General features: G+C 42.8%; 1 protein-coding gene across 4 annotated transcripts in view; it reads left to right on the top strand.

Annotated features, from left to right (window-relative positions):
- Ldlrad4 (low density lipoprotein receptor class A domain containing 4) overlaps nt 1–14,946 on the top strand; it is a 328,936-nt gene that overhangs the window by 147,070 nt on the left and 166,920 nt on the right. For all 4 annotated transcript variants that reach the window (XM_005074630.4, XM_013116803.3, XM_013116802.3 and 1 more), the window contains exon 3: nt 7,524–7,664. In XM_005074630.4, the coding sequence (XP_005074687.1) occupies nt 7,524–7,664 (141 nt within the window). The remainder of the gene's footprint in view (nt 1–7,523; nt 7,665–14,946) is intronic.

Below are 14,946 nucleotides of genomic sequence, written 5' to 3'. Positions count from 1 at the left end.
TGGTTGCTTGTCCTTCCCCGGGGAAGTCTGTTTCCCACGTGGCAAACAGATCTTGTAAGAATGCAAACGAGGGGAATGTGGGTTCCCCACACTGATTTTTCTGTATATTGAGCATGCTGCTAGCTATATAGTTTCTTTTTTCTTGGCACCAATCTGTAGATCTGAACTTTCTGGAAACGTGTGCACTCATGTGCATACGTCAGTGTGTGCAGGTACACTGTGCTACACATTGCAGTCATTTCTGAACTCAACATCTTTTAACGCCTCTGTCTCAGACAGGTTAAAAGCAAAATGGGGAATCTGAAAGGCCTCTCTGGCCTCATGGCTGCCTCAGCATCTTCCAGGTTCTACTCAGCCAGTGTACCTGCCCTGTAGGACCCATGTAGTACTATTCCACCCATGGGAATGGCTCCTATCTATTTTCTTGATGTAACTTAAGTAGCTTTTCTCCTGGAGGAGTGCAGTGAGATGGACTAGGTTTCTGTTTGGATGATGCCGTAAGAACTAACATACTATATTAATGCTTTTTACATTATTATCTTTAGAAAAATTATATAAATTATATTATTTATTTGTATGTGTGGGTATTTTCATGCCATGGTATACATGTGATGATCAGAGGACAAATAGAGTTGGTTCTCTGCTTCCACCATGAGGGTTCAGGGGCTCAAACTCAGGTCATCAAGCTTGACTGTAGGCACATTTACTCACTGAGTCATCTAGACAGCCTCAAATTACTGTCTTGATGGATTTAGAAATTAAAAAAAATTCTCAGTGATTCTCTCACAGCAAAATGGTATTTTCATTTCTCCTAATTATAAGACTACAGAAATCACAAGAAACTGCAAAGCCAGCTCTGACTCAGCACCCAGAGATGGTGACGGCTTACACATCGGCCACATACTTTTAAGTCATTTTCCGGTATACTCTGTTCATACTGGTGTGATTTTTTTCATTATTAAAGGCATAGAGCTGATGACTTGTAATTACCTTTTGCTTTTGGGACCACGCACTGCTTTGCATAAGAAGTCAGTCCTCAGATTTCACCCGCAGAAAACCACAGAAACAGTTTTGTTCATTTGTTAGCTTTAAAGGTGGGAAGTGTCAGATGCTGTGTTGAGTTCTAATGGATTTTTAGTGACATAGAGACCAATGTGTTTGGAGGAAGGCTGGGTGTATTCTTCTGCTGAAGGGAAGCTGCAGGGCCAGGCGTCTAACTCCTGAGACTTTGACCCTTCTAAGGATAGCATGCTGTTTTCTCACTTATCTCCTCAGATATTTTTAGACACCTTAAAATAACCTTTTTGACATCATAATGCCAGTGATTGACCAGTTTGAGATCCCCCTCCCTTTGAGAGTGGATTTTCTCTTCTGTGGGACTTTTCTGTTGAACTTGTCACACATTATTGTCATCTCTGTGACTCATCTTTCCGCATATTATCGTTGTCTCTGTGACTCAGTAGTGCTACGCAAGACATGGCTTTTATTAAATGTTTGTGGGGCAACTTAATTTATTACGCAAGTACAAACATTGGAATTAAATTCTCCTGTTTGAAGGCTGTCTCTGAGTGAGGACTGTGTCACTAGCCATGCCTGTGTGTTGTGTGCTGTCAGAGTGTGAGGGGGGCATGTAGGGTTGCTGAGGCGTGAGGAACTTCTGTGGTATCTTGTTTCATGTTGCCAGGGAGGTGAATGTGGGTAGGACACTGCGTATGAGGCCTCACCCGTGTTTCTCAGCAAGCATACCTGGTGTGAAAACATCCCTGTGGGGGTGCTGCTATGGCTTCCTACATAGCAACTACTCCAACCCTCCATCCTCACTGAAGGCTATTTTAGGAAGTAATACCACGGTGAGCCTTATTTGATAAAATTAGTATTAAAGATCATCTCCATGTTCTTGTACAGCACCCTTTAATAAAGAGAGGGACAGACCCACTGAAGTAGAAGTAGAAAGAAAATGCCTGTTTCTGATTTATTAGAATGCCTATTGCTGGGGGGTCAGCAAGGGCCCATGGCCATGTCCTGGGGTGCCTTGTGCTATAATGGTCATCCTCTTCCTATTCCCCTGTATTTCTTGATATGTTTGCCTTTTACTCATTGCTTGCCTTATTTCTTGAACTTTTTTTATTATCAGAAAGTTCTACCTTGCAGAAGGAAAGGCAGTATATAAAAGTCAATAAGGTATTTTGATTTTTGTAGTAAGAGCTGTAAGTATGTACTGGTTATAGTAAAATCACTCATTTGTAATTTTAGGGACTTATTATTTAAAATTTTGTATTTAGGGTGTGTGTGCTTGTGTGCTTGTGTGTGTGTGTGTGCTTGTGTGTGTGTGTGTGTGTGCTTGTGTGTGTGTGTGTGTGCTTGTGTGTGTGTGTGTGTGTGTGTGTGTGTGTGTGTGTGTATGTGCTTGAGGCATAAGACAACTTCCTTGAGCCAGTTTTTTCCTTCTACCATGGTCTTGAACTAAAGTCATCAGCCCTGGCAGCAAGTACCTCAACCCACTGAGCCATCTTGCCAGCCCAGGGACTATTAGTGCTTACACAGCTGCTTGACCTCCTTGTTGTTCCTCATAACCTGAGGACACTGAGAAGGTCCCCATGGCAAGTGACAGGCTTTGATGTCAGAAAGATGGAGCCAGCATCACTGTTTGCAGGTTTGTGAATGGTAGATGTGTGAACCAAATGAGTCAGTGCTGGTGTATGAATTTTAACAGAAATAGCTCACATAGATTGCTCTGCCAATTCACAAAAAAGGCCGCTTTTCACAGCTGAGAGCTAATGCTGTATATAGGTCCTTATTTTATGATTGAGATTCCATCTGTGAAAATCAAACTTTAAAAAAAAGAGTGTAAGAAAAATCAAGAACAACTTTTTGTTGCCTTTTAACTACTAGAATGTTGACTCTACAAAATGGATTGCATTTAGTCCTTGCAAAGCAGATTTGCCCCCCTCTTCCGCATTGGCTTTAGAATGCTCAGATTCTTGGGTAGCTGGGGCTTAGGTCCTGCTGTTGAAATACAGCTATCTTTGCAGTATTTTGGAAGTCACATGAAACACTAGGATATTCTGTTTCTGTCCTGGTGTCAGGATGTAAGATTCCTTGTCTTCTCAAAGTTGACAAAATCTTAGAAAACCTGCTCTTCACTGTTCATTTTCTTTCTCTTCTCCTGCACTGTATGTCCTGACTGGTCAGTATTAGTTTATGCATCATCAGAATGACATTCAGGATAATAAAAAGAGTTTGCTTTCGATTTGATTGAACATTTGTTCTTCAACTTTGTGTAGCTCAAGGGCTCTGAGGTGAAGATTTGAGCCAGTGTGTCTCTAAGTTCCTGTTGATGTTAAACTATGAATTTCTAAGAGGTTTCAAGACCCTGAAAAGAATCCATCAAAGTTTAGATAGAGATGTAGAAAAGACCCGAAATTTGGAGAGATGTCTGTTATTACTATATTGATTGTAGCCATTTAAATGTGTTATTACTGTTGTTGGTGTTGGTACATACATGCAAGGGCAGGTGTTTGAAAGTCAGAGGTCAGTTGCAGGAGTTGGTGCTCTTTTCACCATGGGGGTCCTGGGGCTTGAACTCAGGTCACTGAGCTTGGCCTCAAGCTCCTTTGTCCACTGAGTCATCTTAGTCATCAAAAAGAGAATTATGGCATAAATAAATGCCATTTTCTTCAGTTGAAAAGTTTTTTTCTTTTCAAGAGGAGGAGTTATTTAAATATCATAAGTGATTTTAACACTGGTTTCTGAGTTCTTCATTTTGCATTATAATATGAAATCACCATGACATTGTCATTAAAATGTTTCTAATATTTAATAATCATTGGTTTTTCTAAACTTCTAAATTGGTAGGAATACTCAACAAGGTCTGGAAAGAATAAACAGAACAGTAAAAAAAATGTACTTTGTTTTCTTTCTTTGGTTTGAGTTTTGCTCCTTTGAAAACATTTCCTAGTTCTGGCGTGTGAATGTGTAATATAGAGATCAAAAAACACTGGTCCAATACTGCAGCAGCAGCATGGATCTTAGAGTTCTGTGGTCCCTAAGTTTTTGAAATATCCCACTGACAGAAAGAGCTACAGAGACTGAGCATTGTATCCAAGCACTACCTAAGTACTTGTGTCTTCAAAATTTTAAACTTTAATAATTAACAAAATACCACTAAATATTTTAGTAAAATGTTCTTAGCCAAAGAGAGGGCTTCATGTAAGTGAGCTGTCTACTTCTCAAGGACAGTCTTGGAGGGTCATCAGAATCATCTGAAAGAAACTCTAGAAACCCTTGCTGTTTAGGGTACAGCTCAAGCCATTGAGAGCAGTGGCCTGGGCTGGTACCCAGGTAACAGTAGTTTTGAAAGATGCTTAGACAATTCCAATGTGTAGTTGGGGTGAAAGCTTTTAATTTATTGGAATACCACAGGTAACCTACTTGTTAGAAGAATATGTAAGGTTTTTTTATGAATATGTAGTAGAAATAGCTTTCATAAGAGAGCTGGGATGGTGTTGGAAGCCAACCTTTATCAACAGCAGCTTTGCTAGATTTGGCAGACACTTGACCCTGATCTGACATTTCATTTCAGCATTTCTATTGAAGTTTCATACTTAATTGCATTATAGCGTATTTTTTGAGTATTTTCCTGCAACACATGTAGAGTTAGCAAATTCAGATATCTATCCTATTAATTTCGATTCAGGTGTTCATGTGAGAGACTTTTAGTTTGATGTTTGACTGAAGGCTTGTCATTGAGAAGTTTGGATTTTGCCAATTTGAAACTTAATGGGTTGATACCGTTATCTAATAAGGAAGAACTTGCTCAGCAAATCATAGCACAAGCCCTTCCAGGGCACTGTTAAGCCTACTTAAGAAAAACAGTTGTTTTGACAATTTACATGGATGGGTATGCTTATCATAGGAAAACCCAAAACCCGATCTGGAAATGGAAACAGGACAAATTTGAGTAAATGGGGAGTCATAGGGGGCTGTGATAGTACTAGTGAGAGGCCTGGATCTCTTTCTGAGGCTACTTCTGCCAGCATTCTAACAGATAGGATGTCCTGAATCAGGGGATCTTATGAGTCTTAGATTACTTAGTTATTGAACAAATCTATTGTTCACTGAGTACCTGTTACAGACTGACTAACACTACAGATACAAAGGGTGTAAGGAAGAAAATGTATGCCCCGGGAGGAGTTAGAAGAAGAGTCAGTTCATATTTTATTTGTTGTTGTTGTTGTTGTGTGTGTGTGTGCCAATGTGCATGTACATGCGCCTGTGTGTGTGTGTAGGTCAGAGGTCAACACTGTGTCTTCCTTGAGCCTTCTACATTATATAATCATCACCATCATCACCATCATTTGAGATAGACTCTCTCACTGATCCTGGAGCTTGCTGATTGGCTAGACTGTCTGGTCAGCAAGCCCTGGAATCCTCCTTTCTCTGTTTCTCCTTTGCTGGGAATTCAGGTACATGCTATCATTCCCAGTTTTTGTACAAAGTTGCTGGGATCTCCAACTCAGGTCATCACACTTTGTTGCAAGTACAGCAAACACTTTTCCACAGAACCATCTCCCCAGCCCCAAGTCTTCATGTTTTTAGAGAATTCATGCTATAAATTTTTCTATAGGGGCTGTGTTTTTTTTTCTCCCCTTTTAATTGATTTTTTGAGACAGGTTCTAATTATGTAGCCCAGACTAGCATCAGACTCACAATCCTTGTGCCTCACTCTCCTGAGTGCTTAGATTACAGATGTGCACCAATTTTTGGCCTGTCTGTATTGTCAGTCCCGTGTTTCCATGCCTCACTGTACACAGCAGGCACGAAACATTGAGTGTTGGTTATAGGGATGAATGAATCAACCTCCTGTTCTATTCTCCTGCTGCTTTGAGGTTCCATATAAATGTGAGCATGGTTGTCTAACTTTAGAGCCTTTTAAACTCTAACAATGACATATTTCTTCCTTTAGAGTCTGACTATTTCAGTGACCCTGAGACCACTTGTGTTTGGCTGATGTTCTTTTCATGCTTGGCATTCACCTGAAGTCCAATATTCCTCGTGGAAAGGAAGATAAATTCTTCCCTTGACATTCCCTTTTTCTGTTAAGTTAAAACTTGTAGCTTCATAAATGAGATTCTGAACATCTGGATTTTGATCTGTCCACCATACAGGATGATAGTTCAGGTTTGGCCACATCTGCACCGTGCAATCTGATTGAATTCAGTTCACTGAGTTTCTAACTTAGGTGGTGTTGCCAACTAAGAGCTTGTGGAATGCACTTGGACCCCATTCCATTATTTTACACATGACTGGGGTCTGGGTGTTTTTTTTTTCCTGTATCCTCCCAGATTGTGAACAAATGGAAAGATTACAATGCCCCTCTCATAAAGATTCACAAAAATTCTTTGACTTACCTTTTGTTCTTTGTGACAGCTAATATTTTCTCTCAGATTGCAGCTATCCTCTCAAGTAGTCTCAACTAGTATAATCCTACTCAATGTTAGCAGAGTTGGGAAGGCATTGGTGGGCTACGCACAGTATTTTGGAATTTTATTTTCATGGAAAGTTGGAGTTGAAATAGCTTGGCATTTGATCCGGGTCTACTGCTCTTATTTGGGACAGAAATTGGGCCCTGACAGCGAAGGGGCTGTAATAGTTGCCATCACTGGGAACCTGTGACTCTTCTTAAAGTTCCTCTGTTAGCTGTCTACCATGTGTGAATCCTCTTAATTTATGTGGGTGCTTAATAGTCCAAGGTGATATACATGGGTGTTTATATTTTGTTGTGTAATCTTTCACCCCTGATTGCTTGAAATTATTTATGATGTGTTAAGTTGGAAATTTTATTTTTTAAAGTCCAATTTAGATGAATTCCATTTCCAAATATAGAATTGTACTGTTCAGGAATCCTGTGTTCAGTACAACCAATAGGGATTTGGGTGTGGGCTCCATACTATTTTATAATCTGTCTGTGTGGTCCTTCACACACATGCTTCTTAGATAGCAGAGCACTGTGGTTTTTACCTGTCTTATAAAATATTTATATTTTATAATATACATAAATATGCTGTTATTAACTTTCTCTTAGGCATGAGAGGAGTGAATGCTAGAACGGTTTAAATATTTTGCAACAAAACAATAAGTTGGAAGTGAAAAATTTGAGATTCCTTGAGTCAAGTTGGATCTCCAACTCCTACCTGAGCCTCTGGTGTTGGGATGTGGGGTGTGAGAGACTGTTACGGTGTTTGAGCAGAATAACTCTTGGAGGGCAAGCGATGGAAGGGAGGGGCACCCGTGTATCCATTTGTGGGTGGCGCCGTGCCGCAGACAGGCTTCAGTGTTGTGTGTTCCAAAGTGGGATCGGCCTCAGCCAGAAGGCCCTTCTCAGTTCAATTTCCTGGGCTCTCTAGAATCTCAGTTCCCAAACCATTCAGGCCTGCACATGGGAGGTGGAGGGTGATGGCGGTGACTTCCTCTGGGTACCAAGCAAGCGCTGACCGCCTCATGCTTTGCTTGTGCCTTTTCAGAGTGCAAATTCACCTGCACCAGCGGCAAATGCTTGTATCTTGGTTCACTGGTCTGTAACCAGCAGAATGACTGTGGGGACAACAGTGACGAAGAAAACTGTCTCCTGGTGACCGAGCACCCACCTCCAGGCATCTTCAACTGTAAGTCCCTTTGATTCACCCCTGTGGCTTTGTGTCTGATGGTGTTTTGACGCAAATGAAAGGTGGAAAGGTTATGTTTCCTAGTTAAAGAGATGTGCGTTTTCACCACAGTTTTCTTTTGGCATGGAGATGGCATGTGTAAGATGGAGAATACCATGTGTTCGCGTAGGTGGTCACTGGCGCTGTGGCTTGTGATGGGGCTTTACTGCTGATCTGAGACGCCCCAGTTGGTTCTGAGGAACCATGTGTCTGTGTTCTTCACACAGCTTTAGAGACCTTTTTGAATGTATGCCTTCAGAAATAATTTTAAGTCAGTGAAGATAGGTCCATAATTATTCACAAAAATAGAAATATTTACATGAGATGCTTAAAGGTTCTGGTTGTATGTTTTGCTATTAAAAACCAAATGGAAATAAAACATGTTAGGTCTTTATACAAATAAGACTAGTTATCAAGTTCCTTGTCTGGTCATTGTACTAGCCATTATGGCAAATGGAAGAAAACAGGTCCTGCTGATATAGTGTTGAGAGTTGGGAGGAAAATACACAGAAACTACAAACGGACATCAGAAGCAATGAATGATTGGTCCTAGCAGTGGGGGTTTAGGAGTGAAGACAGAATCATTCTCCGTGCACTAGTAAACGAGGAATAGCAGTGAGGATGGTGCGGCCCTGGACCACAAGGCAGCCTGACCTGACAAGGTGAGCCTACTATGGCTGGGCACAATGCGAGACAGAGTTGGAAGCTGGGCTGCGTCCAGAGAGGAGCTGGCACGTGATGCCATGTCTTCTGCATATGGTTTGCAGATTCCTGGAGCCTGATGCTAGCTGGCGTCGATGTATTCATTCTTTCCTCAGCAAACCAGCCATGTGCCACCTTAGTATTCCTGTCCAGCTGGGAGGTTCCTATTGCTCTGTACTGTCACTGCAGCTCGATGGGGTAGGGGTGGGGTGAGGAATTGAGCTTCTATGGCCTCCTAGACACTGTAGTCTACACAGTTTGGAAAGGGCTGCGCATGCTCAGTCTTAAGCAATCGCTGCTGAGGGATCTGTGCCACGGGCCTTCCGCCTTCCGAGGAAGCCCAGAGTTGAGAAGTGCCAGCTGTCAACAGGAAGGACTTCTCACTTTCAGCTTCAGTGGAATTTCCAGTTAACCAGAAGGATCCTATTCAGAGAAAGTGGGGAGCACAGCAGCTCTTGTCCTCACCAGAGTCGGAAGCTGCTCCCTTCCCTATAGGTGGCCTCATAAAACTGACTCACAATCAAACAAACCAAAGCCAAACAGAAGCACCCAGTTAAGCCCGCATCTTAACTTCAAAACTTTTTCTGGGAAAACATCTTTTCTGTTGTTCTTCGGTGAAAACTAATGACATTCCCGTTGTTACAGGCTGACCAGTTAAAGTGCTTGGATGGATACATTCAGCTTTTGTAGTAGCCGTTTCTCCTCTACCTCAGGAGCTAAGCCCCAGATCGCCTTCTCCTGAGCCTACCCGGCAGGCCCTGTACTCAGTTGTCCAGAACCTCCCCAGAGGCCCTGGCTGCCCACTGGCACCTCACTGTGGGTGGACTCTGCCCGGCCTCTGTCCTGCATAAGCTTCCAGCATCACTGTGTGTCTGTTTCTCAGTCAGACCCCTCCTTTCATGGTGCATCGCAAGTCTCACAGCTGCCACTCACTTCTTGGATTGATCCCTGTGACCACAACTCTCACAGCTGCTTCTTCTAGAATCACCTGTTCATTGCCAAATCCAGTAGACAGTTTTCCCCTTCCTTCCTTCTTTCCTTCCTTCCTTCCTTCTTCCTTTCCTTCTCCTTTTTTCTTCCTTTCACCAATCTTCTCTCCACTGTTGATAGAACTGCTCAGTTCTTTTTTTAAGGCTCTCTGCCCCCTGGGATCACAGCCTCTGTTTTCCAGCTGCCAATCTTGGCTTTTCCACATTCTCCTTTGGCCTAGGCTTCTCCAAACAATCACATGGAATTGTAGCCATTCCCTTGCCTTTACCTACATCTAAGACTGATGTTTGCAACTGCTTGCAAAGACTCTTTACAAGACCCACAGACTCTGAGCATCTGGTATCTGACTACTCATTTCTTCCTTACCTCTAGATCAACTCTTGTGTTTCTATTGTCTGACTTAGTGCTTTGTCTGACAGTTAAGTGGTCCACTCTTTTCTGATTCTACCCAGTATCCAGAAATACATTATCCTATGTAGAGGCCAGTGGCACTTTGTGCCCTCTTAAGGTCTTATACGTTAACACATGTACAGGTTTAAGTCTTGAAGAATGTTAAGCTCTCAGAAGGCAGGACCTATGCTTACCACTTTGTGTGTTTGATGCTCTTCCCAGAGCATTGACTGTACATATTAGACACTTGCAAAGTATCTTCCCTCTGCTACTATCATATGCCCTTCAAAGTACCAAGCTGATAAGGTTTCTGCTGGAGCCTTAGCCTCACCTAGCATAATCCATGGCATAAGCATCGTAGAGGGCATTGTCCTATAAATATTTGCTGAGCCCGCATATGAATTATTTTTAGAAAACTCAAGTCCGATCAGAGGAGGAAGAGGCTGCTATTTGAATGGCTTGGTATATATCTAGTGGAATGGAGGTTCAAAAATACACTATCTTAGAAAGCTACATAATAAGACAAAGAAAGGTGATATAAGATCTGGCCTTGCCAACTTATCTGTCCTTAAGTATGTATTTTATTACCATAGAAACCAAACTAAACAAAATATAAGTTCTCTGGTGCAAGTATTTTTCCTGGGACCCACAATATGGTAGAATTTGTGCTGGGAGAAGACTCTTCAACCAGGCAACCCTTGAGGGACAAATCTTTGGCTTTTAATATGCAAATACTTATACAGTATACACAGGGCTATTTCATGCCCAGAAAAAGTGTGTGTGTGTGTGTGTTTGTGTGTGTGGGATCTATATATGGTCTGTGTGCAGTATCTGCATGTGTAAGTCTCTATGTAGTGTGTATATATACAACTGTGTCTATGGTATATGAATGTGGGATCTGTGTGTGTGCGTGTGTATGTGTGTATTAATGTGCAAGAGTGTCTGTGTGGAGTGTGTATATATAAGTGTGAGTGTGTAACCTCAGTTTCCTGATAATACTATCAAGTAGATAGTCTCTTCTTCCAGTGTATTTCTTACACTATAGGTTTTCTGACACTGTTTAAAGAAAATCCTCTCTTATAGGCACAGTGTAGTAGTCATTTTAAACAATGACTTAGGACCTGGGCTGTATTGTAACATGGAGTATTAGGGTCTGTGTTGCAATTGTAGACTCATCTTTGGCTGTGGCTTGAGAACAGCTGATAAGTTTCTTGTACCTGATTCTGTCCTTTTTGAAGTGGGATTATAATATTGGTATCTTGTTCAGAAGGGAGTTTTGAGGATCTAATGAAATAGTGCAGAACAATCAATTACAGGAAAGCCTGGCACCTGGCAAATATTCACCAAATACTCCCTCTCAAGGCCTGTGGCTTCCTGGGAGTGGCGTAAAGTGGCAAGGAAGCTTCCATTTGCCGAGGGCCAGCTGTTTGCACACATCATCTCGTTTGTATCTCTTAAAACGATCCTAGAAGGCATTCATAGCAACGCCATGCTTGGAGAGATTAGCTAATTGCTTCAGTCCCATAACCAGAACCCAATCCTGTGGCTGCGAGATTGAAATCAGCTGTGTTTTCATTTTTTGTCTGTTTTTTCCCTCTCAATGGCATTTAGAAGAAAAAAACTAAGGGTTTTACTATTTAGTTCTTAAAAGATGCATAGGATTTATGGTGCAGAGATCAAACAGTCTACAATCCTAAAGGGACATAGAAGTGACTTATCCAAGAGCAATTCTTTATATGATAAGGGTTAATTCATACATAGATTTTTAATTACCCTGGCTTCACACTGGATTTTCAAATAAAAATATGAAAAACACACTCGGCAGCCCCAGCATGTCAGGATTCATTGGTATATTGACATGTCCTGGATCCCGGCCATCCATGTATTATGTGACCTAAGTGACCCAGCGCCACCTCTTGTTTGTCTTTCCTTATTAGATGTCAAGCTCTGAAGATGAGAGAGCCTTTTGGGCCAACTCTAGTTCAACCATTAGTACCCTCTTAAAGCCAGCGTCACCAAGCAGGTGCTCAGTGTTGGGCCCTAATGCCTCTCTGGAGTTGTGTCCCTTTTCATTCTTCAGTGTGCCAATGGAGGGATGGAACCCAGCTGTGGAGAGCATGAGACAGGGGTCTTCCGGTTTGTTGCGTTGTATCCAAGTATGGTTACAAGGGGGCTATGAAATTTCCGCATGCTTAAGCTTAACTGTGGATTGCCTTGGTCAAGGCCAGTAGCAAAGGCTGCTCATCGAGTCCAGCCGTGTTCTTTGACGAGGATCACTGCCCCCATCTTTCAACTTAAGAAAAATGAATCTATGGAAACACAATTGCAGACATGTGACAGTGACCCAAGAAAGCATCTCAAGCAAGGTGAGGACCAGGATGTGTTGGGTCTCTGGGCTGACCTAGGAGCTGTGCTGGATCCAGTTGCATTAGGTTGTCGCTGGACACAAACTTTACCTGGGTGCTAGATGTGGGGGACGAGCCATGAGGGGTGGGAACACTAGCCTTGAGGCCCCTTCCATGAGGGGTGGAAACACTGGCCTTGAGGCCCCTTCCCTGCCCCCTTTTGTAAGCTGCCATTGTTTTTCAGAGACAGTTTTCAGATCAATTAAAAACTTAGAGGATCTTGAACTAAGTAATCCCGCCTTTTCAAATAGACAAAGGTAAAGAACAAACGGGAAAGAAAGTTTAATGCACCTGGAATCATTTTCTCCTGCTGTGACGCCAAATTTACTCAGATGAAAACAACCCCTAGATTTACATTTTGATTCTGTGGCTGCTTTCATGTGTACAGGGCTGTCCTACTTCAGATGAAATTTATCCACTTCTTTAAATATTTAGTAGTCTAGCGTGGATGTTAATGAAAGTCTGGTGGTGCTATTTTGAGAATTGCAACAATGATAGTAATTTTCAGTGTCAGATTCCTGCTTTGCAAAGGGAAAGAGGCAGGGGTGGGGTGGGAGAAGGAGGAGGAGGGGGAGGAGGGGGAAAAGAGCAGGAGGGGGAGGAGGGGGGAAAGGAGGAGGAGGAAAAATGGTTTCAGTTCTAATAGAGTTTGCCATCCGCTGGGCCGTGCCAGACAGATGGGTCATGAATAGTGTCTAGACATTCTCTGCCTGAGCAAAGCCCTGGTCTCTAAGGACACACAGTGAGACGCCTGCCGGCTTAAGTAACTGGGGAAAGTCAGGGCAAACTCTCCTGCAATCAGATAGAAATCAATTCGGATCCTGCTTCCTCACAGAGGCCCAGGAGCCGGTGAGAGGGGAGGGGATGTTAGAACAGCCCCATACCTCCCCACACTACCAATCAATTTTAGTGCAACCCTGACAGCTATTAAGCAGTTGGGACATCGTGGAAGGACAGTTGTAGTATGGCCACGTTGTCATTTTAAACCGTGCTCCATCACAGAATGCAGAATGATAGAACTCAGATCCAGGCCCCAAAAGGGCAGAGAAGAACTACGATCAAAAGGGCACCTGGGCCATCGACTGGCCTGTGCTGTTATGAGCATTGAAGAACCTGGTCCACTGATGGAAGCTTTGCTCCCGACTGTTCCTTTTCTAGGGGTTAGGCTCTTAATTTGGAAGGGTTTAGAGACTCACTTGGCTTGACCTGCCTTATAAATGTCTGAGAGATCCCTGTCCAGAGTAGGATCCCTTAAGGGGCAGTTCTACTATTGTGCTGTAGAAATAAGGCAAAAACCCCTATAAGCCCCATGCTTGTCTGTGCTCACATTGTGATGACTGTTTTTCTCACTACTTTCTGTACCACAAATGATGTTCACATGATGCTAGCAGTATGTGTCTGTCCTGCCGTTTGTTTATGTAAAAGCGGCGAGTGGGGTGAGATTGGGGTGAGGGTTAGGTGCCACTAAACAGATGGGTTTCCTAGACTCAGCTTCCTAGAGGACATTTCACTGTTTCATTTGGTAAGGATTGGTCATGATTTTGCTTAAAAAAATTCTGGGCAATGCTATAAAGTGGCGTCTGCAAGGGAACATTGTATGGAAGCTGAAGTTCAGGGGAGTTATGTGATTATGGATACAATGCCGAAGGGGAAGTCATCCCTGGGGTATATCCTCAGAGTTGGCCATTGGAGCTTGATAGATTTTAGTCGTGTCTCATGGAGACACAGCGTGAGGCTTTTAAAAAGGGGAAAGACAACAGCTTACATCTGGCAATGACCACTGTTTTCTCTCTGTGCATTCCTGTTATGTGCCAAGAGCTAATAGCAGAGGGAGACCATGATGTTCTTTGCCCTTTTCCTTCACAGAAAGCAAAGGGAAATTGACAGCTGAAGACTAGTCTTAGTGTTAGACAGTCTCTGCAGAGGAAAGAAAGAGATCCTAAGTTTCAAGCCCTTGCAGGTCTCAGGAGTGAGCAAGCCTGCCCCAGCTCCAGATGGCTCTTGTCAGAAATATCGCTGGAATTAGCCAGAAGGTGTTGCAGCCCCTCAGTACCTTCTTTCCCTAAACCCTCACCTGCTGCCTGCATTCTCTCACACTCGTGGCATAGACAGTCTCACCTGGTGAGATGACCTGTAGGAGCTAATATCTGTGGCAGTGAGTTGGATGTGTAGGTGTGATGCCTTGCTTTCACTGACTGCATTGGTGGAATAGACACATGGTAGATCCCACACCTCTTGTTTCTGTAATGTACATCTGCCCATACTAGGTTCAGATATGTGCCTTGGTCATAAGGATATAGTGTTAGCCCGACTCCTTGAGAGAAAGAGTATGCTCTTACACATGTAAGACACATGTCTTTTCTAGAGGGGACATCTAATATGATTTGGATGCTGTGGGTGGCTTTATTGTGGATGTTACCTCTCTGTCTTTAGTATGAAGGCTTGATGTCTAATGCATTATTCTAAACATTAGGAGAAAAAAAGCTGAGTTATATCTTTACTTCTTTGATCCTAGGGCCCTGGATAGTTCCTGATGAGGGGTAACAGTACAATGTGGGGCAGGGGCAGGTGCTTCCATCCTTTCTGGCAAGGTTGTGTTTGCCTTGGGGTGGAAGGTTCAGTCCAGCTGAGTCTCTGTTGAGAGACAGAGGTTAAGTCCATCAGGACAATTATTTACCTGCTAACTCTTGACAGAAGCCTGTCTGTAGCTAGCTTGACATACTTTTCCACAGAGAGTCTACCAAAGAGAATGCACC

Source organism: Mesocricetus auratus, unplaced genomic scaffold (genome assembly GCF_017639785.1).
Source record: "Mesocricetus auratus isolate SY011 unplaced genomic scaffold, BCM_Maur_2.0 Super-Scaffold_6730, whole genome shotgun sequence".
Taxonomy (NCBI): domain Eukaryota; kingdom Metazoa; phylum Chordata; class Mammalia; order Rodentia; family Cricetidae; genus Mesocricetus; species Mesocricetus auratus.
This window is presented reverse-complemented; position numbering and strand designations above follow the sequence as displayed.